The 25116-nt window shown below is 49.8% G+C and overlaps 16 protein-coding genes across 19 annotated transcripts; 9 read left to right on the top strand and 7 right to left on the bottom strand.

Annotated features, from left to right (window-relative positions):
- Positions 1–53: 53 nt before the first annotated feature.
- Positions 54–1267, bottom strand: H257_01085 (hypothetical protein). Its single transcript, XM_009824108.1, has 2 exons — positions 993–1267; positions 54–938 (listed from the first exon to the last, which is right to left on the bottom strand). The coding sequence occupies exons 1-2, from the start codon at positions 1260–1262 to the stop codon at positions 831–833; spliced, it is 378 nt and encodes a 125-aa protein (XP_009822410.1). The 5' UTR covers positions 1263–1267; the 3' UTR covers positions 54–830.
- On the top strand, positions 69–1267 carry H257_01086 (hypothetical protein). Its single transcript, XM_009824109.1, has one exon. It carries the CDS (start codon positions 171–173, stop codon positions 714–716), a length of 546 nt encoding a protein of 181 aa, XP_009822411.1. The 5' UTR covers positions 69–170; the 3' UTR covers positions 717–1267.
- Positions 1268–2712: 1445 nt separating this feature from the next.
- H257_01084 (hypothetical protein) lies at positions 2713–3613 on the bottom strand. The gene has a single exon (XM_009824107.1). It carries the CDS (start codon positions 3599–3601, stop codon positions 2747–2749), a length of 855 nt encoding a protein of 284 aa, XP_009822409.1. The 5' UTR covers positions 3602–3613; the 3' UTR covers positions 2713–2746.
- Positions 3556–5190, top strand: H257_01083 (hypothetical protein). Of its 4 annotated transcripts, XM_009824103.1 has the most exons (7): positions 3556–3579; positions 3762–4084; positions 4136–4536; positions 4599–4688; positions 4741–4845; positions 4907–4944; positions 5030–5190. In XM_009824103.1, the coding sequence occupies exons 2-7, from the start codon at positions 3790–3792 to the stop codon at positions 5163–5165; spliced, it is 1065 nt and encodes a 354-aa protein (XP_009822405.1). In that variant the 5' UTR covers positions 3556–3579; positions 3762–3789; the 3' UTR covers positions 5166–5190. The 4 variants fall into 4 exon arrangements, with proteins under 4 accessions (XP_009822405.1, XP_009822406.1, XP_009822408.1 ...); XM_009824104.1 differs by having other exon boundaries at positions 4907–5190; XM_009824106.1 differs by having other exon boundaries at positions 3762–4536.
- A 39-nt stretch (positions 5191–5229) lies between these two features.
- H257_01082 (hypothetical protein) lies at positions 5230–8141 on the top strand. The gene is made up of 11 exons (XM_009824102.1): positions 5230–5330; positions 5396–5484; positions 5558–5808; positions 5877–6038; positions 6101–6487; positions 6548–6739; positions 7135–7184; positions 7249–7501; positions 7566–7765; positions 7830–7888; positions 8037–8141. The coding sequence occupies exons 1-11, from the start codon at positions 5254–5256 to the stop codon at positions 8120–8122; spliced, it is 1806 nt and encodes a 601-aa protein (XP_009822404.1). The 5' UTR covers positions 5230–5253; the 3' UTR covers positions 8123–8141.
- A 35-nt stretch (positions 8142–8176) lies between these two features.
- H257_01081 (hypothetical protein) lies at positions 8177–9153 on the bottom strand (the record flags this gene model as incomplete). Its single annotated transcript, XM_009824101.1, has 1 exon — positions 8177–9153. A coding segment is annotated over one exon (929 nt), but the record flags the coding sequence as incomplete, so codon positions are not given.
- A 647-nt stretch (positions 9154–9800) lies between these two features.
- On the top strand, positions 9801–10533 carry H257_01080 (hypothetical protein). Its single transcript, XM_009824100.1, has one exon. It carries the CDS (start codon positions 9874–9876, stop codon positions 10465–10467), a length of 594 nt encoding a protein of 197 aa, XP_009822402.1. The 5' UTR covers positions 9801–9873; the 3' UTR covers positions 10468–10533.
- A 497-nt stretch (positions 10534–11030) lies between these two features.
- H257_01079 (hypothetical protein) lies at positions 11031–13216 on the top strand. The gene is made up of 5 exons (XM_009824099.1): positions 11031–11503; positions 11545–11646; positions 11713–11993; positions 12069–12734; positions 12824–13216. The coding sequence occupies exons 1-4, from the start codon at positions 11051–11053 to the stop codon at positions 12211–12213; spliced, it is 981 nt and encodes a 326-aa protein (XP_009822401.1). The 5' UTR covers positions 11031–11050; the 3' UTR covers positions 12214–12734; positions 12824–13216.
- H257_01078 (hypothetical protein) lies at positions 11971–13216 on the bottom strand. The gene is made up of 2 exons (XM_009824098.1): positions 12437–13216; positions 11971–12386 (listed from the first exon to the last, which is right to left on the bottom strand). Exons 1-2 carry the CDS (start codon positions 13136–13138, stop codon positions 12243–12245), a joined length of 846 nt encoding a protein of 281 aa, XP_009822400.1. The 5' UTR covers positions 13139–13216; the 3' UTR covers positions 11971–12242.
- A 175-nt stretch (positions 13217–13391) lies between these two features.
- On the top strand, positions 13392–14087 carry H257_01077 (hypothetical protein). Its single transcript, XM_009824097.1, has one exon. The coding sequence runs from the start codon at positions 13414–13416 to the stop codon at positions 13969–13971; it is 558 nt and encodes a 185-aa protein (XP_009822399.1). The 5' UTR covers positions 13392–13413; the 3' UTR covers positions 13972–14087.
- A 3163-nt stretch (positions 14088–17250) lies between these two features.
- Positions 17251–18526, top strand: H257_01076 (hypothetical protein). The gene is made up of 3 exons (XM_009824096.1): positions 17251–17747; positions 17797–18046; positions 18105–18526. The coding sequence occupies exons 1-3, from the start codon at positions 17272–17274 to the stop codon at positions 18384–18386; spliced, it is 1008 nt and encodes a 335-aa protein (XP_009822398.1). The 5' UTR covers positions 17251–17271; the 3' UTR covers positions 18387–18526.
- On the bottom strand, positions 18454–19928 carry H257_01075 (hypothetical protein). Its single transcript, XM_009824095.1, has 7 exons — positions 19824–19928; positions 19691–19763; positions 19401–19625; positions 19216–19352; positions 19066–19165; positions 18765–18950; positions 18454–18698 (listed from the first exon to the last, which is right to left on the bottom strand). The coding sequence occupies exons 1-7, from the start codon at positions 19916–19918 to the stop codon at positions 18567–18569; spliced, it is 948 nt and encodes a 315-aa protein (XP_009822397.1). The 5' UTR covers positions 19919–19928; the 3' UTR covers positions 18454–18566.
- Positions 19929–20001: 73 nt separating this feature from the next.
- H257_01074 (hypothetical protein) lies at positions 20002–20872 on the top strand. The gene has a single exon (XM_009824094.1). It carries the CDS (start codon positions 20039–20041, stop codon positions 20762–20764), a length of 726 nt encoding a protein of 241 aa, XP_009822396.1. The 5' UTR covers positions 20002–20038; the 3' UTR covers positions 20765–20872.
- Positions 20873–21069: 197 nt separating this feature from the next.
- On the top strand, positions 21070–21851 carry H257_01073 (hypothetical protein). Its single transcript, XM_009824093.1, has one exon. It carries the CDS (start codon positions 21084–21086, stop codon positions 21786–21788), a length of 705 nt encoding a protein of 234 aa, XP_009822395.1. The 5' UTR covers positions 21070–21083; the 3' UTR covers positions 21789–21851.
- A 377-nt stretch (positions 21852–22228) lies between these two features.
- Positions 22229–23608, bottom strand: H257_01072 (hypothetical protein). Its single transcript, XM_009824092.1, has one exon. The coding sequence runs from the start codon at positions 23528–23530 to the stop codon at positions 22373–22375; it is 1158 nt and encodes a 385-aa protein (XP_009822394.1). The 5' UTR covers positions 23531–23608; the 3' UTR covers positions 22229–22372.
- Positions 23609–24163: 555 nt separating this feature from the next.
- H257_01071 (hypothetical protein) lies at positions 24164–25092 on the bottom strand (the record flags this gene model as incomplete). Its single annotated transcript, XM_009824091.1, has 3 exons — positions 24164–24509; positions 24562–24746; positions 24796–25092. 3 exons carry the CDS (start codon positions 25090–25092, stop codon positions 24239–24241), a joined length of 753 nt encoding a protein of 250 aa, XP_009822393.1. The 3' UTR covers positions 24164–24238.
- Between the last annotated feature and the right edge of the window lie 24 nt (positions 25093–25116).

The raw sequence follows: 25116 nt of genomic DNA, 5'->3' as shown, positions 1-25116 counted from the left end.
TAATACACATCGAAGATAAATTTCACTCCCACTCGAAGTTTTCTTTCAACGTCTGGGTGACCAAGATCCCGTGTGTGACTCGTTCATTCTGCGATTCTGCAACGTGCGTCCCAGCGGCACTTCCATCGCCGCAACGAACCTGACTAGCATCATCACGCCATCTCGCCACAATGCCTGTCTTGTTGCGACGAAGCGCCTCTACCTTCACGGTGGAAGAACTGGCCGACGGGTACTCGCGCAAACGACTTGGCTCATCCCGCAGTGAACTTGGGTCGTCACGGCGCATTTCCGCGCCTGAAGAGTTCCGTGCGCAAGACATCACGCAGTGTCGCACGCCGAGTCGTTCAGAGCCTCCAGCGTATGCCCAACCCGCCCCCGCCGTGGACAAACCTGGTGTGGCTGAGTCATCCAAGCCGCTGGTGGCCAAGCCCATGACTTTTGCGAACATTGTGAACCAGCCGAACTTGATGAGCGCCCTGGCGAATGAGCTACACCGCCTGCCGAAAACTTACGTTCGATTGTGCTGGGACCGCATCACAACTTCGTTTGCTAGTGTCCGCACGGCGCGTCAAAGAAAGCAGGCAAAGGTGTCCTCGGACACAGATCCCACGACCACAACAGGCGACGATGCCCGACCCTCGTCGACTCCATCCTCCCCAACCACATCTGAAGCATCCAACGTGACGCCAAGGTCCCAATTTCCCCCCCAAGCATAAACGGGCAGTTTGTGTGCTAGCCGTGTACCATAGTAGTTTGAATTCGATTAAGGGTTTGAAGAATTAACTTAGCATTATGCATATTATGCATGATCAATTTAGCATTAATTCTTCCTAGTAATTTGCTACACGCCGCGAACGCATGACCCCCGACACTTGGACCCACAAGAAGATCAAGATAAGCAGAACGAATCCCACGAGAAAGCCGTAAAACCGAGGATTCTGCGCACAACATCCAAATCAGCAAGTATGCATGAGCATAGAGCGATCACTCACCCGGTCGTTGCCTTTGATTTGGATGTTGTGTCGCTTCAGCCGCTCGGACATCTTCCCATAGCGCTCGCCCTCATACACCTTCGGACCCAATGCGACGTTTCTCACTTCTGTCGTGCCTTGCTTGTCTTCATTGGCGAAGCGGTTTCGAATGGTCGAGCTCATGAGCAAAGGACGGACGGACGAGGCGGGAACGAATGAGGATGAAATGCTCAACACGCACACATGCCGGTCTCTGATTGGTGGAAACCGCATCCGACTATTGTGTGCCATTAATACTGGTACTGTATTGTAATAAAAATAATATTGTCAATTTTCGAGTACTAAGAGCATCTCCAACGCGGGCGGGTCCCTATCCCAACTCTATATCTCAAAACTTCGGTTGTACCGTTACTGCATGTTACAGTACGGATAATTTGGGGCTTATCCGGGCGATTTTGTCCCCAAATCATGGGGATGTCCCCAAAATGTTCAGTTATTGGGACGTCCGAGCGAAATGGGGACAAAAACACCCGGATACATCCCCAAATTATCCGTAACTTCGATGGTACCACTGTTGTAACAGGTTTTGGGGATAGGGACATCAATATAGGGAGATGCTCTAACGTTAGTATTTATTACTACTACGTAGTACTCGGAGAATGTTACTTCCAAATTACTGTTCACAGTGACAGAATAAGTACTTAACGTTAGGGAGATTTCGCAAAGTAATCGGTGTCCGTTTCCGTAATACTTATAAGTAATTACCCTCAGTATTTAGTACAATCACGGAAACTCATGAAACTTTATAGCGGAAGATCCACGGTAATCATAAGAAATACTTCAAGTAGTGGTTATCCGAACAGGAGGGGTTCAACAAACGAGGGTGATGACTTGGCGCTGTTGATACATGCCAACCACAAGCGAACATTCCTCCAAAATCTACTAGTCATGAAGTCTTGGGATGTGTGCTCGCGTATAATTTGCTTTTGGTCCTAGGGGAGTTAAAAGTTCCTGGCTTCTCTTGCCAGGTACTCGAAGTTGACGGTAAGAAAACATCGCACAGGTTCCACCTCATACTCGACAACCACGAAAAGTTCCAGAAGGATTCTGTATATTTGTATGAAGTCGACCGACCGTATGAGTGTGAGCAGAAGTCTGCGACGACGGGCAGGCCTCGTGAAGCGAGAACGCTTGACAACCATGACAAGTTCTTCCACAGATAGCATTCATTATTGCAAAGTAGCTGATTTCTTATGTTTATTCGGGACGCGGAATTCTATTTATACAGCGAAATCTTCTAAATTTAATCCGTGTCATTTTTCTCACGGACCGCGAACACGGACCGCGAACACGGATTGACAGTGAATTGCGAAATCTTGCCTGTTAATATACGTATGGGCGCAGTTCCGTGACACTTTTTGGGACCCTTCGATGGAGGGTTCCTTTACTCGAAATTGCTTTTATACTAGTGTTTCTTAAAGAGGAGAATGAATGCAGTTAGTAGAACTTAAAATATGTCGAAATTCGTATTAGTGTTGATGGAAAATGAATTAAAAGAGTTGAAAGGCTGGAAACAGTTCCGAGCCACTTGATTTTATCCAGTTATCTGTCAAAAATTGCATCTCATTGGCTGAAAATTTCAGAGTGATTGTTTTCTACCAATCATGCATCGTGGCACGGAACCAAGTTGGCATGGAACCAAGTTGGCACGGAACTGCGCCCATACGTATATCATCATAAAGGGCAAGCAAGGAGTGAGATTAACAACGTTAACGTTAGATTTGCACATACAATGTCTGCTGGCCTTGGATGGGCTGTCCTCCGTGGAAGGCGTGCGTCGAGTGGCCATACCCAAACACGCTAAAGTACTCGCAGGTGCAGAATTTGGTGATGGACTGGACAATTCGCGCGGACACGTGCAACAGGAAGATGGTCAAGTACAGGACCAACACCCCTAGCACAATCATAAACGGAGCATCGCCGTCAGTGATGGGGCGGCCCAGCAGTTGGAGGTCGGTGCCATCGAGCTCCCATTGAGCTGGGAACGTCCACGGGAACGACATGAACGAAATCGACACGGAGAACAGCACGAGGAGGGACGAACTGAACAAGACCGAGAGCGGAAACTTGACCAAGACGAAGTACACTATGGCAACCAAGCCGTCGCGAGAAAATCTCGACAGTGCCGGGGTCACGCGGATGCCTTCGTACGCGATTCCGCCGCGGGGGCATGGAAACCCGACCGAAATGTGCTCGTGGACCGGCGCGATCAAATTGTAGAGGATCGCGTCCGCCTGCGCGATAAAGTAGACGGCGTACATGAGGAATTTGAAAACGACGACGCCGATGCAACACAAGGGTAGCAACGCAAGGCCCAGCGAGAGACAAAACGTAATGATACTGAAAGCCACGACGGAGAGGAGCAAGTTCGCCGCGTGAAAGAGCGCCACCTTCCAAGTGACCCATTGGAACGGACTCGTGACGGCAAACCAGAAACAGTCTTGCTTGCGCTCTTCATGGACGGCATCATAGCCAGGAAGGGTGCCGTAAGATCCCCCGACAGGTGTTGCGAGCGGCACGGCCGTGACCACCGGGGTCCTCTCGTCAGGTGCGCCTTTGGACTTGTACATTTCTCCCTTCGAAATCTTTATTGAGACGAACCCTGCATGCATTTTGTGTTTACGAATATTGACAGGTGATTGGTTGAACTTAGCATAATTTCGATATATCTATCCAATGAACGCGTAGCAGGAGTGAATGTTTGAGCTGGATATTTGTATTGGTGTGCAGTGGTGTACCCAAGCACGACCGACGGACCATGTCTGGCAGCATGGCTGGCATCCACAAGACATTCCTTAAGCGTGCGGTGAGCTCCCAGCGGCTCCGTGCGGTTGTGGTGGACTATGAAGTTCTTTGCAAGTCAACGGTTGCCTCCGCGCCTACGACGCGATCAACGCGTCTACATGATGTATCGAAGCCAGACGAAGCCTTGGGCGGCGTAAAGCGCGGTTCTCTCTTGTCAAACGTCCGCGGGTTGTTAAACAGCATGACACAATCCGAAACTGAGCAAGGTCGCCGTGTACAGACGACATTGGCAGGATTACCTTCCTTCAGTACGTCTCTGTTGCCACAAGCCTGATTGAAGATAAGTTGGTGGACTGTAGTGCGGGCCACGATTCTGGGCGAGGATGATGCCGCCAAGAAAGACAAGCACGGCAACGACGACGACGTGGCACTCCACGATAAACTCGTGGATGAGATGCAACGGAAGCCATCTTTGAAAAGCGCCGCGAAGGTCAAAGATCCGTTGGCTTTGGAAGACGTCGCGAGCGACGACAGCAGCGTGCGAGCAAAATACTTGGCGAAAATGAACGCACTCAAGCAGCGCGCCAAGCTCAACGCCGTCATGGCCGACTCTCGTTCCGACGATATCAGCTCAATCTCGTCCGTGCCATCCCCCGAACCAGCACCCGTCGCCCCAACCAAACACGACGACGTTGCCCCTGCCGACATGACGAACGACCTGCCCAAGCGCAAAGTGAACGAGCACACGAATGTGTTCTTGGTATGTATATACAAACAACTCAACTCGCTTCACGGATGGTCCTTATGCGCGAATGGTGGTAGAGCTACATTAGGTTGCGTGGGCTGGCGTTAGGTGTGATTCCGCCCACGGCAACTCATCGGCAGGACGAGTTCCAGCTCTTTGTGGACGAAGTACGTACATTCATGTCCTAACAAGGCCAGCTACTAAACGAATCATGTGCAGGTGGATTTCCTGGATGCTGTCATGGACGACGCCGCCGCGTTGCCCCTACCGGCGCCAATGGTTCGCGTTTGCAGCAAATTGGAGCTAGCCCCCAAAGATGTGATCGTACGTGCTTGCGTGTTCTAACAGAGTACATAGGGTGCTCATCAGTGTTGTTGTTGTGCAGGTGATCTCGAGCTCCCACGCTGCGATTTCGTCGGGCAGGTACGTACAGTGGACCTGTCGATTCTTTGGCGGCTTGATGGATATGCCAGTGTGACGGTAACCTGGTGTGGGGTTGGTTGGGTAGGGCCGCTGGAGCGTACACGTGCTATTTGCCAGAAACCCCCCACGATGTCAACCACGACTGCGATTATACTATTCCAAACCTTCGCGAATTCAAGTACATTGTCGAAGAGCTCAACGGGATTTCATGGCGAAAGTAACGTGTTAATATAAGGTTTCTTGACATTGTCGTTTCGGTTACACCCGACCGTTACATTTTCCGTTTGCAAGTTGGGCCCCCCGAGTTGTATGGAGGCCCCGACGAACGAAGCCAGCCATATCCGCGCCTTGTACGACGACCTGCGGGACGGCGATGAAGGCATCGAGTACGCGTCTCCTCGTGATTCCATGGGCATGTGTCGGTCACATATTCGTGTGTGCCTGTCTGTAGCTTGGCTGGGTTTCTAAAGCCGCTGTACTTTCTACAGCACCACGGGTTTACCCTTCTCGACGCCAAGGCCGTGTTTGACGTTGTCAAGGGTACACATTCTCTCTTCCGATCTACCGTCGTCATGACGTACGAGCATGTTGTGTACTCTGTGTGTTTTGCCAGGGAATGCCAAGCCGCAGCTCAACTTGCGCGAGTACGGCACGGCCTTGACCAAAGTAGCCAAGCTCAAGTACACGGCCAACCCCCGCACGGTCGCGCGGTTGGTCGGCGACATTGACGCGTTTCGGAAACGAACACAACTCGACTCGTTTGCAGACGTGGTCGACGGCGTCCTGTACGACCCCTTGCGTCTCAAGCTCATGAAGCCCGCACCGTTGTGCGTGCTAGAAGCATATAGCAATGTCATTGAACAGGTGCAGTGGAAACAACCCTCGCTTTCGGGAGATCTACGCGGAATCGTTCTCACTTGCATGGGCTCTAGTCGTTCAACATGTATTGCAAGGCGCCGTCAGTGGCCACCGGCAATGTCAACACCAGAAGCAGCAGCAATAGTTGTCTTGACTTGACGGACGAAGGCTTTTACGACTTTTTAGTCGGGTACTTTCTCAGCCCAGACTATATTTCGGCCGACACGGCAACATCTGTACGAGAACAGTTACACATGTACTTGTTCGTCGTTATGGCGACGTCATCACGCTCGTGTAGATCATGACAAGCGTCACATCCACGTTTGCCGTGAGCCACACGAGCGCCACCAGCTCCTCCGACTCGTCGACCTCTTCGTCCATGGTATTGCCACAGTTTGTAGAAGCGCTGTGCCGCGTGGCGCAGACGCTGCACGGCAAGCTCCTCGAGGACAACCACGGGTCCATCCGCAACACAATCGACACTTGTCGACTGGAGCACAGCATCAAAGTCATGTTCGACACGATGCAAGTGCTGCCCAACGGCACCACGGTCAAGTCGGCGTCCCACGTGCCGCAGAAGCAGGTCCAAAGCAACTTGGACGCGATGCTCACCGATATCCAGTCCCACATGGGCACGCTGTCGCTGCGGACGCGCAAAGTTCTCCAACGACGCGCCGACGACCTGGTCCATTATATATATGTGCAATGTTTCAAAGTGATGAAATGGGTCAACATAATACATTAGATGGGGGACGTGGTGGATGTGACCAGCGAAGCCAAGGCCACGACTAGTAGTAGCACCAAGCCCACGTCCAGTCTGTCGTCCGCCGTTGACGTGATTGTCATTCGCGACGTGCTGGCGGTCCCAGACTTTCCCCCCAACGTCGTGCACAAGGTCGAAGGCGCGTTTGCGTACCAAAACATGGGCCAATACGAGGTACTACAGCACTTGTCAAATATATTGTATGTCCCCTCTCGACTTTCAATATTATGATATGAAATATATTTACGACGTCATTTACAATTGATAGTATATTTTATTTCCCCATCTCGACTTTCTACATTTTGATATATGAAGAGGTCATATATGTCAAATATATATTTTTTCCCATCTATACTTTCCATAGTTTGATATATTTTTATTAATTAGCACATGGTACTACTTTCTTGTGTGAGTGTCTACCGTATTTGTCGTACCTTTGCACCATGGAATTAAATTTGAAGAATTTATTTAAATATTCGAATTGGATAATTGATTCAAGATTGTATTGAATTATAGAATTATATTTGCGTTTTGTATTTCATGGTCCAGATCAACGACAAATACGGTAGATGGCATTGGCGCAGCTACACGATGCCGAAGACGAGCTCGTGGACGTCAGGTCCCGCTGTCAAATATTATTATGATTTTGCTGTCCCTTCGTACCATAACTGTTATATATATAGTCCATTTCGAGTGCTGGACACGGACGCGTCGCTGTTTTTCACTCTGGCCAGAGGCAACATCTACGACAGCCGACAGCGTGACCTCGACGCACTGCAAACGTACGCCGAGGCGCTGGCCATCGCCGAGAGCCTCCCAGAGAGCCATCCCGGGCGTGCGCTCGCGTTGAGCTGCCTCGGGTCGGTCTGTTACTACGCCGGCAACATGCTCGTGGCACTCAAGTGCTTTGACAAGGCCCTCACGCTAAGAGAATCGGTATGAAGTTTGCTACTTTTTTGGCTCCCCCAAAACCAATGGATGACTCACCCTTGTCGGTCAGTTGTTTGGGGAAGAGCACGTCGACACGGCAACGTCCCTCAACAACCTGGCGTGCTGCCTCCATGCGATGGGCGAGGTGGACGCGGCCGCCATGTTCTTCCGGAGTGTGCTGCATGTATTCAAGCTCGGCTTTGGACTCGCGCATCCCCGCATATCTGTGGCCATGAAGAACCTCGACACAGCCCAGCGCCACCAAAGCCGGTGCGTTGGCTGGTTTCACATCCCATATGTAACCACATTTTGATTTATTTGTCGATTACTGTAGACTGATACAAGACCGCGCGCACGTGAAAAATCGAGACGATATGAAACATATCATTGCCGGTTTGTGAATATTTTATTTTATTATATATATATGTATGTATATATATATATATATGTTGATACTCCTTGTTTCGTGAATACTAGATCAAAATATATATTTGTCCGTTCACCGTGACTTTTGACATGCTATTGTACTAACGTTATGTAGGGAGCAAGTTTCAAATCACGGCGTTCGAACGGCCGACCGCGCCGTTGAAAACGAAAAAGAAAAAAGGCGGCAAAAAGAAAAAGTAGACGTCTTGGTCGCATATATATATATATATATATATATATATATATATATATTATAAATTGTTATATAGATTGTAAAAAAGACTATGGATCTGCTATTGATCGTTACATCTGCTTGGGGCTGGGAACAAGGGCAAATTCAAGCGGGAGCCAGCAAAACTTGACCAAGTTGTACAGCAGCACCAGTCCACCCGCGACTGGCGCGGCATGCGGATGCAGCCATGGAGCCGCTTCTTCTGTCTTCCACACAAGGGCAATGAACCCAACGACAACAACATGCAGCGCAATGTCCTTCAGGCGCTGCGTTAGCTTGGGCAGCGCGGTCGCCCCATAGAGGTCGACGTACGAGAGGAACAGCATCGTGATGCCACTGGCAGCCATGTCGGCGGTCACCATCGGCATCGTTTGATGGAGCGGCACGGACGTGATGTAGCAGTCGTGGATGAGCTTCCCGAGCGTTTTGGTCTTCCACAGCGACACTGGCACCACGCACAACGCTCGGAGCCACATACTCCGCACTCTCCTAGAGGCACCGTCGAACAAGAGGCCTTCTACCAACGCCCCCGCGGTCATGACATTGATCCAAGGCTGCGCATTCCGCAAATATGCTGGGACTTCCGCGCGCGCAATGCAGATCGTTGTGGCGCCAGCAAAGTTACATGCGATGTACATGACGGCTCGGATCGTCCAGGGCTTGGCTCCAAGTTGAACGTGCGTGCGGACATTGATGCACACAAGGATGACAAAGAGGAACTTGCACCATCTCGAAGTGTAATCATCGGCAACAACCCGAGTGACAAGATCGAACCATGCTCCAACAGCGGCTGCAGCAGTTAGGATGAGGTACACGGTCCAAGTGGCATCAGCGTTGTGGTGTGACTGGTTTGTCGGCGGCTTGGACAGGCCAGCTTCCTTCGTTGCTGTTGCCACCTTGTGAACATCGGCGACCTGCGCACCTTTCTTTCCTCTGCGGCGCTTCTTGATTGACTTTCGGTTTCCCATCTCAGATGCGACCGGCAAGGCGGCGGTCATAGAGAAATCGTTACTGACACGTAGGCTGGATACCGTACGGATAATCAGCTCAACCCTTCAACGTCGTATCCGGAGGGTGAAAATACTGGCGAAATGGCGACGATATTCTACGAAAATCAACGAGAAATACCCTTTTTGAAATAACGCTACAGTTTTGTACTAGTAAGTACTAGTAGTACGTACCAAAGAGCTGGGACTCACGCCTACTGTACAATCTGATGTACTACAGTACACCATCAAGTGCTACCGGTAGTACCGAGTACTACTAGTACTACGTAGTACTTTTAGTTTTTACAAATAGGTATTTTGAAAATAGTATTTAAATTCAATTTGTACGCACCACAGAGCGCCTACTGTACAATCTGACGTACACCATCAAGTGCTACCGGTAGTACTAAGTATTACTAGTGACTACACAGTATTAATTTTTTTATTTTAGTTTTTACAAATAGGTATTTTGAAAACAATATTTAAATTCAATTTTATACGCACCACAGAGCGCCTACAATCTGACGTACAGTACACCGTCAAGTGCGTGTACAGTGGACGAAATTCGTTGGTCCAAACACTGAGTTGAAGGCCACGTCCAACCTTCCGGCCAATAACATGGCGTGGGTTCAGCCATGGCTTACGGTAGTGGAAACGCTTAAAACATGCAACAACCAAGCCAAAACAAGCATTGGATGGTCAAATCACTTTTTGGTTGACCAGCATACCGCCGGATGAACCCCGTGAAGATGCAACAAGAAATGTCCCCGTTGATCACCATGCCCACTGACTCCAAACGTCGCGTTACTGGCTTTTCGCGCCTCGCGGTGGTGGCCACGATTGCGTTGACCCTAGGACTCGTGTTCCTCACGCGCACCACGTCCACTTCGTCCGTCGCCAACGTCGTTCCAGCGGGCCCATTGCCCGTCGACATGTATGCTGCGGTTGCAGGCAAGTATTCGTTCGCGTCCTCCAACGGCTACGAAGACTTTTTGAAGGCCAAAGGCCTCGGCATGGTCAAGCGATCTCTCCTTGCCAAGGAGAAACCGGACTTGATCATTGAACACTATGCCAGTGGCTACACGCTAACAACTGTCTACTCGCTCAAAACGACCAAGATCTCGTTCGCCCTCGGGGTTCCGTTCGACGCAGACTTCAACTACAACTTTGTAGAGCATGTCGTGGCCACATTGCACGATGACACGCTGGATTTAGCGCGCACGGACGACGCGTCACGAGAATCGTATGCATTTGGGGCCGATGGCATCGTAGTCACGTACACGGCGAACGATGGAACCTCCGGGACTGTCACGTATCGTCGAGCTTAATAACATGCGTGGCATATGCGTCGATTGTTTGGTTGATATATTTACGTTATTAATAGTACTATTGTCGATTTGATACAAATTTGGGGAGCAATCGAATAATCGCGCCGACCAAACCGATCCACAATCGATCTGTTTGGTTGAATTTCATTGAGAAGGTTTTGATTGGCTAATAATTTTGAGCTCATCTGAGCTAGCCAATCAAATCGATTTTAATTCCAACGAGAAACCACGCCACAACACAATGAAATTTCACTCGAAAGCACAATACTTAAGACTTACGGGACAGCATTGAATATTAATACCAACCTTGGATACTATGGTTAATATAATATAAGGCCAACGTAAGGCTTGGTCACTACTTTAGGTTTCATCCACAACTTCATCCAATTTCATCCAATGTCATCCAAATTTCATCCACATGTCATCCACGCTTTTAATTCAACAATTATATTATATTAACCATAGTATCCAAGGTTGGTATTAATATTCAATGCTGTCCCGTAAGTCACTTTTCCGATACTACAGGATCTTTATCCGGTTTCCGGATGAGGATAGTAGGTGACCTTTCGCAACAAAGGACCGCATGAGACAGTCGCAGGAAGAGAGCTGCGATTACGGAAGCAGCGATGAAGACTTCCTCGGCCTTGAAGGCACCATGGGCTACCCGAGCGCAAAGCTACGCAGAGTTCGCGCCATCTTCTTGGGCACCCACCGCCGCCGTCGATCTGTTTTGCCATCTCAGGGCAATCAACCAAGAGTTGTAGTCAGCACGACGACATGTCGGAATCCCAAGGCAACATATACAGACTTGACATCATCCGAGGACGAAGATGCGGCATGCGATCGTCTCGTGGACGACCAAGATGTAGGACTGTGCACTACGCGACTCAAGAAACTGTGTGCGAAGGCAGTTGCCCCCCTGGACCTTCATCAGCTCACCGAAAAAAGCGATCACCAAGTGAGTTTGGAGGATCTTCGGGACTTGAAACAAGTCGAAGACGCCGCACTTGCGGCCAAAGTTCTCCAAATTCAAATGGTATAAAAACCTGTACGCCAGGAGCTCACAACCAACCATAGCGCATGGCGAAGCAACTCGCGGCACTGGAAGCCTCGTTTCGGAGCAACGTGGCGGAGATGACCCGTCAACTCGTCACGGCCATCGAGTCTGAACGGGCACAGGTAGACTATTGCACTACGAACCAACGAGCCTTACATTCAAGCTGTACTATCAACCACGTCTGTCAGAGCTATGCAAGAGCGGTTGCTTCGTCCGCCGTGAAAGGAGCCGACTCGATGCCACGCGAGTCGGGGAACTCTCATGCCTCCTCCCATCGCGTTCATCATGACGGAGCCGTATCCTCGGTGGCCAAGTTAGAAGCAACCGTGTCCCAAGGCCTCCTGACCCGCGTGAAAATGCCTCCACAGGACACAAAGCCATATGCAAGACAACGCTCACACACGAACGAGAATTGGCCTGACGCCCCGCTGTCGCCGCGTCGAGCTCAACCCACGACGTGGAAGAAGGGGTACGATGGGAATGATGTACTACTGTGTATATGTACGTCGACTGATTGGAGTGTGTGGTGGCGGTGTGTATGCAGCTTGTCCAGAGAAGTGACTCACTCAAAAACTCACCAAGACAACAGCAGCAGTCGATTTCTAAGTCCCTCGGAAAAGGAGGAGCTCTTCCGGCTGCGAAACACCCTCGGACGGATGACACAGTTGATGGACGACGCTGTGGAGTAAAAATGGGTGCTAAGATTATAAACGAACGATTACGCTGCGAGCATGAGCGACATGTTGGCGATGGTTCCCTGGTGCTTTTGCCTCGACACGAGCATGACCGACAGCTCCGTGCTGAACCCAGAGCCTTCCTTGAGCACGTTCTCCGTGGGAATGGTAAAGTGCAGATCCGCTTCCTACAACATACATGCATCAGAGATCGAATGACTGGAAGATGAGGTACTACCGCTTCGAGGAATTCTTCTTCAAAGTTGTCGAACGACTTGACGGTCGGCTCAGCGTACGCGGCCTTTGCCTTCTTTCCAGCTGGTTTCTTCAAGGCTGAAATGTCGACTTGCACGCCGGCGAGGATCAAGAAGTAGTCAAAGTTGAATGACGCCTTGATCGCCGGATCTATGGAATTTTCGACCGCCCAGTCAATGTCTTGTTGCAGTGCGCTGTGCAAATGGGGCACCAGTTGGTACGGCAAGTTGATAATGCGCCGATTCAGGACGAGGCCAACTGTCTTGGACGACAAGATCGAAGTAAGACGCGGTTTCAAATCCTTGGGGCACTTTTCGAGCACAAGGGAGTGGATTTGACGAATGGACGGTGTGTTCTCATACGTCTTTAGGCTCAGCGCCGTGATGAACCCAAACACGTCCGTCTCGCCTTCGCAACACACCATGGACCCAATACTGACTTGCTTGACAATGATGTCGGCCAAATTGGACGTATCCAGAGCCGTGGGTGGGAGGAAGTTGTTGCTGATGAGTTGTTTGACGCTGTGGAAGTTCTGCTCGCACGGGTCGGTGAAGACGAAGTCCACATCCACATTCTCTTTCTGGTCTCCATTGGATTTGAGCACAATGTCTTCTTCGCCACCCGACTCGTCCGAGGACTCGCCCATGCTTTCATCGTTGATCTCTCCCAGTTGACGCTTGCTCATGCTCGCTCACCTTGATGGAATTCGTAATGCAATGGTTGGTGCATCTCAAAACTACGTGGCGTATCCGGAAGCTCAAACCTGTATAATTTAATGTTTGAATATTCTCAATTTACTTGTGTCTCAAATGAGTTCAAATTTTACTGCAAAACCACATATTTTGGCATTTTTCAAATAGTATTTTATTTTTTTGGCGCCAATCCACACGTATGAGCAATATGATTGGTCATTTTCGACTGCTCTCCGGATACTGGGTTTTGTATCGAGCCAACAACAGCATGAAGGCAGATGCAACCCTCGGGATCCCGCCGCCATTCCCGTTCTGCGAAGAATGGGATAAGCTACCCCAACAATCTACGCGCTGGCTGACTCCCTCCTTTCCCATTGATCTGGCACATCAGTATCCTCCTGCTCCTCATATTCCAGCTGCAGTACCTCCTGTGCTTCAACAACCCTCACAAAGGTTCCCAAGTCACGACGACCCAAACACCGAATTTGCGACGACTCCCAGCGATGGTGGCTACGAAAGCAGCGAATATGAGTATGGGTTTGAACTTACAGACGAGTGGGCTGCTCATTTCGCAAGGAAAAGGCTGGAGCGATCGAAACGCCACACCACAAAAGCACCGTCAAAGCGCCCGAAGGTCAAGAAGCCGATTCCAATAACGTCGACAGAAACCAACAACCCGCTGACATATGAAGTGACTGTGGGCCAATTGAACGGAAAGGTGTTGACCCTTCCCAGTGCTCGCGTTGATGCGTTGGAGCGGCGACTGGAACACACATTCCTGAACGACTTTAGCAACCCCGTGACCGTGTGCTTGTTCAATGCGTAGATTACACCACCACACGGTTAAGCTACCACATTTCCAAACGAACCTCGTTTAGTAGTCTTGCATGACACTTCGTACTTGCGCTGACGGAACTGCAGTACTATCAATCTACCCTACGCAACTTTTAAAATAGACTCAAGTGTCCTTGAACTATTCCCAGTTGCCATCACTCAACATCACGTAAGGTTGTCCGTCAATGATGGATAACGGTAACGATGCCTGCTTTATTGGATCCATCCACCTTCTGCTCCTGCCTGCACATGCCATGCCTTCGCGTGAACCTTCGTCCAGAACACCAGCATACGTGTATACGAAGATGGACGACACCCCTATAACACGCCGCTGCGCTAGTGTGCTGGCAGGAATTAGGAATGGCACTTCGCGGATCAAATAGCACGTTAATAACTCGAAACAAACGTATTGGTATACTACAACGTTCCCCACCAAGAGCCTTGACACCTTGGTGCCCTACAAAAAGTTACGTCGAAGTGTAGTCTTCATTCTCCGGGGTTTGGCGCATTGCCAAGGGTTAGCGATAGTTAACCCCTGACCATGCGCCAAACCCATCAAGAGAATCAGAAGCAAGCCTACCTTTGCTACGCTGGAAAAAGGCCGCGCAACTCCACGGGGATGAAGAGAACGTTCAAAGCGCGACGAACTCCTGATCATAACGTTAGTGGCCTCCAATGTGAATTCGCAACTGTTGCAAATCGATTTCGCGTAGCGACTTGATCCCGTTAGTCATGCACTGAGAAAATCCCGTTAACCGTTGTTGCGAAGATAGATGATAAATTCAAGTAATCCTACACCCATAGTTTTTGGGTAACTTACTGTACTTTTGGGCGATATCGGGAGGTTAACTTTTTAACCTGTTGTCGTATATGACTCATTCTTTTTTTAATCTCTTCGTCTTGAGTTTAATACCTCTAACCGCAGCTACATCAAGTCGAAGGCGTATTCATGCTCTAACCTCATCTTCAAATAAAAGTTTGGGTGAAAACGATAATAATACATTGCACTTTTTTCCGCAAGTGTTGGTATTTGAATTTAACTGCAAGTACTTACAGTGTACTACACCATTACCCGATCAAGTTGGACTTTTTTTCCAATCAATGTGGAGATAAAAAATACTTCCTCTGTCCGAAAGTAATTGCACGAGTGTAAGTTTACGGTGCAATTTATTATATTATACTAGTACTTCGAAGTACACTTTACCACAAATATATTTAGATACCTGTATAAATCGATTTTTACAAATATAAATTTACAAAACTTACACCACATTGATTGGAACAAAAACCACATTGATCCGAACTTTTGTGCATTCCAACCCTCAACAAATTCTATATTTTATATCCGAACCACATTGTTTTTTCCAATCAATGTGGTGGTATGGTAACACGTACTACAGATAACGACGGAATATGTGGCCCTGTGGTACTTCGAAATAGCACTTCAAATTTGTATTGGGACAAACTACTTCGAAAAGTAGAATACTTAAATCAAAACGAAAGGTTAGTACCACGGGCCACTTATTCCGTCGGTATCTGTACACTATATCAGATCGACCCGCTGTGTGTGCCACTTTACTGTTAAACACAATTGAGACATCCTAAACATTACACCGGATTATCTTAGGGTAGATTTATGTTCCCAGCTCAGCTTTGATACTTAAAAAATATTAAATATTATGAACAAATTTGTCTCAGGTTATCCTACTGGAACTGTTCGTCGAACTTCAACAAGTTTGGTTCGTTATGATATGCCCAGTTCATTCGTCACCATATGGACAAAGTTCAGCTACGTATGCTAACGTTACACAGACATCTGATCGGCCATTATGCTCTTCTCCCTTTCCCGGTAGAAAATGGATTGCAGCCAACCAGCGATAAGTAATATCGGATTGACCAATGGGGGGAATTGGTGCTCGATTGAACGGGATCCGGAAATTTATACCGAATCTCCAATATATGCTGCACCACTTTCTATTTTGTTATCCATGTAGTAACCTTATAGGACGGGAAGTCAAACGCAAGTCAAGTACTGTATACTACTCGGAGTATACACATGAATAGACTTGATTATAACGTTAGTACGGTTTCGTCCAGGTGAGAGATCCTATCACCCATAACTTTAAGTTAAGAGGTATTACAGTAGTAAAGTGATCAGAAATGGCCCCGTCTGGTAACTGGAAATATTGCAATATTAACAGTAAGGCCCAAAACGCCATTTTGGGGCCGAATTCAACAAATCTGATCAAAATTGAAACATGTCATACTTGCAGAGTTTTAACCCAAATCCAACAATTCCACTTGAAGTTTGTATTCAAACTTTGATACGCTGTATCTAAGCCGTTAGCGGGCCATTTTTTTCAGATCAAGTTGTGAATCACGCCATTACATGCCATCTATTGATCTCAAGAACGAAAGTCCACCACTTTGCAAAAGTACGTATTCAAATCCGCCAAAAACGACTCTGACCCTATTTTGGCCACGTGGGATTTACTCGTTGAAGAGACCCAAAACGCCATATTACAAAATGGACCTTTTGCCTCCATTTTGAAAAATGGCATTTTGGTTTATCCCATTTTGCGAGAAAATGGAATATTTCTTTTGAAATGTTACCAAACGCACCCTAATCACTTTTAGTGGGGGAGCGAAAATAGCTCAGTGGTAGAGCATCAATTTCTTAATCCCCGGCTTCCCCGGATTATTTCCGCAAGGATTTATCCGTCCCTCCCCTGAGGGAATCCGGATAACAAGGGAGTCGAGGACCGAACTTCGAAGAAGATCGGTCGAAGCACGTGGTATGAAGCGTTGAGCGAAGTAAAAAACCGAAGATTACACACCGCCTCTGGTTGAGCAGGCGCGTTACAAGTGGCGAAGCGGTTCCACAACATGTGGTTCTTGTATCGGCCCTCGCGGAGGAATGCCTGTCTTATGATAATCCAAACTCAATTAACCTAATTACGTTTACAGTTAGTCCAGGTGATAAAATCTATCACCCAATCAAACGTCACATCGTGGACTCTGATTGGTGCATCTCTTGTTTAATCCAATGTCGAATATGTATAGGCTAATATATAGTTGTACTTTCATCCTTTTATGAGTACTTATTGGCTTAGGCCCAGGTTAGAGATTCTATCACGCAGAAAAAGCTCCCGCCCATTAGGGTTAATATACTACGTACTGAGTAGTAACTAACTGTAAGTTGGAAAGTAATCTTAACAAAATCCGGATGTGGGTAGTTTATCCGAATGGGAACTGTCGGCTGTGAGATAGGAGTGAAACGCGGCACGACGACATGAGTCACATGCAGAACCACATCCAGATCCCATCGCTCAAGAGAAACCTGTCGGGCGGCGCCGTGAACAACAGCAACAACAGCAATGGTGGGTCGTCGTCTGCGTCGACCTCGTCTTTGAAGATCAACACATCGTCGCACATGAGCATGAGCGCTGCGGCTTCGCTGAATGCTCTGGCCAATGGAAGCAACAACACAGACCGCTCTACCATGCCTTCTGCGTTGCCACCGCACAGACACGACCCACATGGACATGTGGCCTCGTCATCGTCGCATCCTTCTCATCCTTCGCAGCATTCGTATCTGCCACCCCAGCAACAACTGCAGCACCACGACAGGTACAACATCCCTCAACACGGCCCTGCCACCTCCACGGCAACCAAAAACAATTCCAACAGCAACTCCATAACGTCGACGCCTCCCACCATCCAGCGCGCTGTCACATCTTCGTCAGCGTATATTCGTCAGCCCCTTACGTACGTGTTTCGCCAACTGTCGCATCTCATATTTCATCTCCCGATTTAGCACGCGGGTGTCTACGTCTGTACCGATCATGCTTCCAACGCCCGGAGGCAATGGTATGATGCGACCGCCTGGTCCCCTTGGCGTCGGCAGTTCTTCTGCATCTGCTGCGCCTCATGTGGCGGTGTCCACCACTGTCCCGGCTGCAGACTGGCGCATGTATTTAACCATCGAAGAGCGACAGGCCGTCCGATCCAAGATCCAAGACGCCTACACGAGCACATGCAAGACGTACGAGGAGCTGCTTCACGCGGTAAGGACTCGTTCTTCATGTGAAACCAACCAACAATTCACGCCGCCTGTTATCGTAGGCATCCGCGATCGAAGAAGAGCTGCTGCACATCGCCGCGCCGTCGCGATTGGATTACTTCAAGAGCGGCTTTGAGTTTGAGAACCGCGTCAAGTTGAAGCGAGAACAACTGCAAGGTCAATTGGCTGCCGTGGAGAAGCGAAAGCAGCACTCGAACAGCGTCTCAACCTCGTCGACCAACGGCGTTCTCGGGGACGGCCACCACCACCGGCACAAGCGGTCGGCGTCGCCGCCATCACATGTCGATGGTTCGGCCAAAAAAGCACGAAAGCAACAGGGATGAGTGTTGTATAGTGTGGTGTCGTCAAATGTTAACGACCATTGTTCAACCACACGCGACTCTATAACCATTGGATAGATGATAGTCTTTAAATGTTAGTACGACTGACCCCAACTAATGGTAACAATGCAACTATCCGTCGATTGGGTTGTCGAGGGGCGACCTGTTTTGGGTCGTCAATTGTTAAAACGACCGAAACAACGAGTGCTTGAACAGCGACCACTGCAGCGCTTGCGGCCGCGACTCGTGCAATTCAGGATGCACCAACTTGAACTGATACGTTTCCAACCGGGCGAGGAAGAGTTGCGACGACACCTGTGACATCAAATTAGTGTTATACCTAATTATAGTGTGAGGACTAGGTACACAACGTTTACGTACTGTTGTATAAAACGCAGGGATGGCGGCGCGGGGAAGCTGGGACTGCATGGCCTGCGCCTGTCGCATGTGGTCAAGGGCATGGCAGGCCACGTCAAACGTCGCCGGCGTAATCTTGGCGATAACGTCATCGGTGGCATCCTCGGGGGCTCCAGCGGCGACCAGGACGTCGTCTACAGTGGCTTGGTGCTACACAGCTTTCGGTGAAACAATAGGAGATAATTTAGGCGAACCGAACTGTCATTCACAAGAAGACTGTGTGGATCGACTGCAAACTCAACGTTTGAACATGATGGGAACGTACTTTGGCCAATACATCATTGGGCAAATAAACACATTTCTGACTCGAGTGGAACGTGGTGCCGCGCAAGAGCGTCGTGATGCCAATGGCCGTGCCCGCATGTCTACTTGGCATTGAGAGAACGTTCAAAATGGGAGGTAGGAGAGGGCTGACCGCGCGGCGACGTCGGCGGCGTCGTTGCGGATATCGAGGCATTCCAGCGTGAGGTGGAGCATGGACGCGGCCGTCTTTTCGGCGTACATGTCCAGGTCTCGCATAGAGGTCGGGTTGTCAACTTCTAAGTCCATTTCCTAGAGGAGATGACATGGAACCACGTGGCACGATGGGTGCTGACGTACCCGCGCTTCCAAGATGCGATCAAACCACCGCTGGGTGAGTTGGTGTTTGTGAATGGCGGTATGCAGCTCTGCTAGAACCACATGGTCCGTGGGAGCCGAAGCGGCGTTGCGTTTGTCGAAAAGGTCGTTAAGACGCTGGCGCCACCACTGGATGCGCAGCTTTCCGGCACCCGGATTCGTGCGAGAGGAATCTTTGATGCGAGCGATTTCAATGTTGAATGCACGCTACAAGAATGTGCAGCATAAGCGACATGTATGGCTGACAAGGATGTGCGGAGGCGCAGACGTACAATGGCATAGAAGGCATCGCGCGACGGAGTAGGAAGCAGCAGCCCACAGAGGAAGTGGTCGTAGTCCAGCTTCCTACATGTCCATATCCACGTAAGAGGCCAACAGGTGCTGCTTCTTGAAGCAGCTACATACCTGACGGATTCACGCAGCGTCATAGCCTGCTGGCTGATGAACCGTCGCTGGTTGGCGCCGCGAGCAACGTTCATGATAACAAGTGAAGTCCACATTTACAACATTGGATTCTAAACCAATTTTAAATATGCGTATGGCACAATCTTTTGTCCTAAAACCATTTTAAAACTATTCGTTATTTCCGGATCCGGATATTCGGCTGTCAATTCACCACCATGAGCAATTCGCTGGGGACCGTTGGCGCCGTCGCCGTTGGCCTTGTCGCCGCTTATGCCGGTGTGAAGCTCGTTCGCGGGAAGGTGTACGACTTTGTCATCGTAAAGATGACAACGGAATGGTACCGCGAAGTCCTCGACCTTCTTGCGCCCAAGAGTCGAGTCCTCGACGTGGGTATTGGCACTGGCATGGCTCTCATTCACAACAAGGCTTTGGTGGAGTCGAAGGGCATCATCGTCGACGGCGTGGACTACGACAAGGACTACATCATCGACTGCAAGAAGAACGTGACCCGTCACAACATGGACTCGTCGGTGCAGGTCGTCCATGCGTCGGTGTACGACTACACGTCCGAGTTCAAGTACGATGCCGTGTACTTTAGCGGCTCGCTGATGATTATGCCGGATCCCGTGAAGGCGTTGAGCCATACAGCGAGTCTCCTCTCGCCCGACGGCCGAATTTACGTCACGCAAACCATCCAGACCAAGAAGTCATGGGCCACCGAAGTGGCCAAACCGTTGCTCAAGTTTGTCACGACCATCGATTTTGGAAGTGTCACGTACGAAAATCAGCTGCTGCGTGCGATCGCGGACGCTGGATTGAAGGTGCTGCTGAACAAAGCCATCTCTGGAAGCTCCCTTGATGCCGTGCAATCGTACCGCTTGATTGTGTTGGAGAAATCGACTTACACTGTTAAACTGCGTTGTACTGTCTCAGCCTTGTGATACCTACAAGCAACTTGGTAGTATACTACTAGTAGTACGTTAGTATATCGGAACTTGAAGAGTAATCTCACTAACATGACGTTAACATGAAGTTAGACAGTGCAGCAAGTTTCGGTGTTCCACAATCCATTGACTATAGGCGAAAAGAACTCTACTCGTGAACGTCAATTCCTGTTGCAGTGTTTGATTGGCTCCTTGGAGTTTTAGAATCGTTTTTGATTCGTGCAAGTGTTTAATTAAGTTCAGTTTTGACCAATCCAATTGCATATCCGCAGCACTTCGCCTTCAAAGCTCATTCTGAATTCGTCGACCGACTCCAATGAGTAAGGTTGCTGGGATTCCTCTGACCACTGTCGGCGCCGTGGCGGTTGGTGCGGTGCTCCTGTATAATGGAATCAAGGTAGTACGTGGCAAGTTGTACGACTTTGTCTTTGTGGGTCTCTCCACGGGGTGGTACCGCGAAGTCCTGGACCTCCTGGCCCCAAAGAGCCGAATGCTTGACGTGGGCATTGGCACTGGCATGGCGCTCCTCCACAACAAGGCGTTAGTCGAATCGAAGAACCTCGTGGTGGACGGTGTGGATTACGACAAGGACTACATCGTCGACTGCAAGAACAACGTGATTGCCCACGGTCTCGCCGATTCCATCCATGTCCACCACGCTTCCATCTACGACTACACGTCGCCCACGCCATACGATGCCGTGTACTTCAGTGCGTCGCTCATGATCATGCCGGACCCCGTAGAAGCCCTCCGCCACACGGCCAGTCTCTTGACGCCCACCGGCCGCGTCTACGTGACGCAAACCATCCAAACCCAAAAGTCGTGGCTCATGGAAGTCGGCAAGCCGCTGCTCAAGTTCCTCACGACTGTTGACTTTGGCAACGTCACGTACGAAGACGACTTTGAACGCACTGCCGCCGCCGCGGGCCTCCGCATCGTCGTGAACCAGGCCATCTCGGGCTCCACCAAGCAGTCGGTGCGTTCATTCCGGCTGTTTGTGCTGGAGAAGGCTTCCCAATAGTTATAGATTGTGCTGCCATTTTGCAATGAACCACGCAAGTCGTCGTATTGTTTTGCTCTCCTTTGAAAGGACTTTCTGTAGGCTGCCAGGTCGATTCGGACTTGCTGGCCTTGCACATGACTTGGTAAAGCAAAATACGCAACATAGATGACGGGAATAGGATGAAAACTTGTGGCCATTTTACTGGTGGTCACCGAAAATGTCTTGTGTGGTGGGTGTTTTTGCTCGTGGTTACAACTGTGGCACTTCACGAGAATTGCTTGGACACGTCTAGTTTTATGCGAATCGACGCCTGTCCAGTCGGACCACCAGCACAGCTCACAAAGTACCAACTCTCACACGGCTACCTTCGCAAAGCTGTAGGGCCCACGGCTTGTTGACTTGATTTACAGAGTATATGATGAAGTGATCTGACAGTTACTGGGTCCATGTGCAGCCATGCCGAATGCTTATGTAATTAGAATTCGATTGCTTAGCATTGGTTTCTTGCAGTACGCTGTGTACACACTGGTGGTGATGGTGGGCATGCCGGTGAATAATATGCCAAACGATGAATGCATCCATGTTGAAACGTCAAGATTTGCTTATTTTTTTCCGAAAAAGTCCATGAGGTTGCTCTGTTTCGCCGACCCGGAGGCTTTGACCACGCGTTTCTTTTTGGGCGGGGGCGCCGGCAGTTTTCCACTCGATGGCTTGGCTTGCGGCGGCGGCGGTGGCAGGTCGTCGTCGTCCTCCACGTCTTCGTACGTGGTCTCGGTCACCATGTACCCTTGCTCGTTGATGCGGGTCGTGGAGACTGCTTTTTGCCGCTTATGGGGCGGGGGGTGATGGATTGGTTTGTCCTTATTGGCCACCTCGTTTGGCTGCGACGACAGTACGGGCGCTGGTGGTGCTAGATGCGACACCGTTTCTAAGCTGGTTGTGACCGGCTTGGAATCCGTGGGGGGGCTCACGGGTGGCGGCAGCACCTGCTGGACTGGCTTGGACGTGGGCATAAACTCGGCCTCCTCGTCGTCGTCGTCGCTGTCGTCGCACACTCGAAGGCGTTTGTGGTGCGACGCTTTCTTGACAAATCGAGGGGTCTCATCGTCGTCGCTGTCGTCGTCACTGTCGTCGACGACAATGGACTTGCTTTTCGGAGGAGGAGGACGTGCTTTGGTCACGGGTTCGGCCTTGGCGGCGGCGCCACCAAAAAACGGTGTCGATTGCTTCTTCGTCGGGGCCTTGGATGATGCTGAGCTTGAGGACGGCCGAGTGAACGGTGTGCTCTTTGTGGTGCCGGTGGATTTGAAGTTGGAGAAGACCGACGCCGACTCTGCTGCTTTCAGCACGAGGTTGCGAGCACCAGACGATGCTGCGTCACACACGATGTCCGACGCGATGATGCCCCCGAGGCCTTCGTCTAGGCGGGGAAACCACATGATGTTCTTCAAGGCATCATCCACACTTCCAGAGGACGATTCCGTCGAGCGATATACAGCATACAGGCCCGTTTCGTCGTCTGGATCGCCCCCACGCACCAACGAGATGGTTTTTCCCGCGATTGTGTTGGTTTCGGGGTTGATGACTGTCGAGACGACCACATGGACGGACTGCACGTCCTTCTCTTGAGTAAGTATCTGTGTCATGGCATCCTGGCCTTCCTGTAGGGAGCATCCCGTGGAGCGGCAGATGCGCACTAAGTGCGGTGCTTCATTCCTGTCAAGCGCCTCATGGATGTATTCCACCAACGCCGCTGCCATCGTTTTGTGCTCCCGCCAAGAATGAAAACGATCCGGATACGCCTACAGTCGTACAATGTACTAGTTACAATATTGCAATGTACTAGTTACAATATTGTACCGTACATTGCACTCGTACAATCTGTACACTATTAATAGGAAACATTTTCGGACAAAATATATGAGAGACGTCGAGATAATTTGAACTTCGCCAGATATTGTCAAATCGAACCAACGGCCCATGCCGGTCCCCGAAAGGTCCAACACACTCCATTGTAGGCCATCCAAGCTCCCCGAAAAGACGTCCATGCCCAATCCTCAGAGCCAATCCTTTTCCCGAAGTTACGGATCTATTTTGCCGACTTCCCTTATCTATTCGAATCGAATGTCTTAGGAGAATCGATTAACAGTAAAGAACCGCCTGAGCCAATCAAATCACGTCATGTCGAATTTCTGCAAAACCACATGTATACTAATCGTAGTATAGTATAGTGTGTACAAGCTTAATATGATCAAATAAATTCGAAAGCTATTTGGCGAAATCAGTCAACTCCAAATTTGGGTGAAATGCACAATATCGATATGGTCGATTGACTGTGAATGGAGCTCAAAATCAGCAAATTACAGACCCGTCACATCGTTAACGCATTGGATGATGTCAAGGATCTAGGCTAGTTAGTTAAACAAAGCTCGTTCACGCTACAGTGTACCATGGGATATCACGATTGTCTATATGTGTGTGGTGTCTTGTTGCAACGACGCCTGCAACAAGCCCGTGAGGTATTGCCGCCAAGGCACTAAATCGTCATTTCCCCGTCGGACGAATTCGCGCCGCACGTAGGCATCCTTGTCGTCGTCGTCAATGCCCGTCACATCGATGCCCTCCAACACCGCGAGCTCGGCCATACTCAGAAACCCGTCGTGGGCTCGAAATACGTGCGACAAATGACTGACATAGCGCATTAAAATATGGGTGGGCGACACCTGCCGCACCTCCATCCTACACGTCCACCCACGGAATCACAAACTCTCGAGACTACTCATTCACTCACCACGACCGGTAATGCCGCTGCCTGAGCATCGGGCCGCACGCATGCATTTCGTCATCGTCGACTTGCCGCATGACCATGATGAACCGGTCTGCTTCGAAGAAGTGCCCTTGGAGTGAGTTCACGAACGCGCCACCGGTCGTAATTGAGTGAAACAGTCGCGTGTTAGCTGTGCGCTCTTCGATCACCTGATAAACCAAAGTCAGTGCGACACGAAACATAAACAGTGTCACTTGCGTCTTGGGGGCCCTTGAAGAGCATGTCACGCATACGATTGGATTTGACGAATCGTCGAAAGGACGCCAGCGTTCCTGGAAATATGCACTGTATCCGCTCCATGAACAGATCGTCGTGTTGGTCTGACACTTGCAAGTCAAATTGGAAAAATTCGTCGTCACAGGTCATAGCAGGAAGCAACGCCAACGCCTGGCGCGTGTTGTGGTACATTTGCTGCATGAGCCACTCCTTGCCGAGGTATCGAGCACTTGGCTCGGCCGCCAACGTCGCATTCTGCCACGTATTGCTGCGGGACATGGGCGACTACATGTATAGAGAAGC

The sequence above is a fragment of the Aphanomyces astaci genome, assembly GCF_000520075.1.
Source record: "Aphanomyces astaci strain APO3 unplaced genomic scaffold supercont1.2, whole genome shotgun sequence".
Taxonomy (NCBI): domain Eukaryota; phylum Oomycota; class Saprolegniomycetes; order Saprolegniales; family Verrucalvaceae; genus Aphanomyces; species Aphanomyces astaci.
The sequence above is the reverse complement of the archived record's forward strand: the minus strand, read 5'-3'. Positions and strand labels throughout refer to the sequence as shown.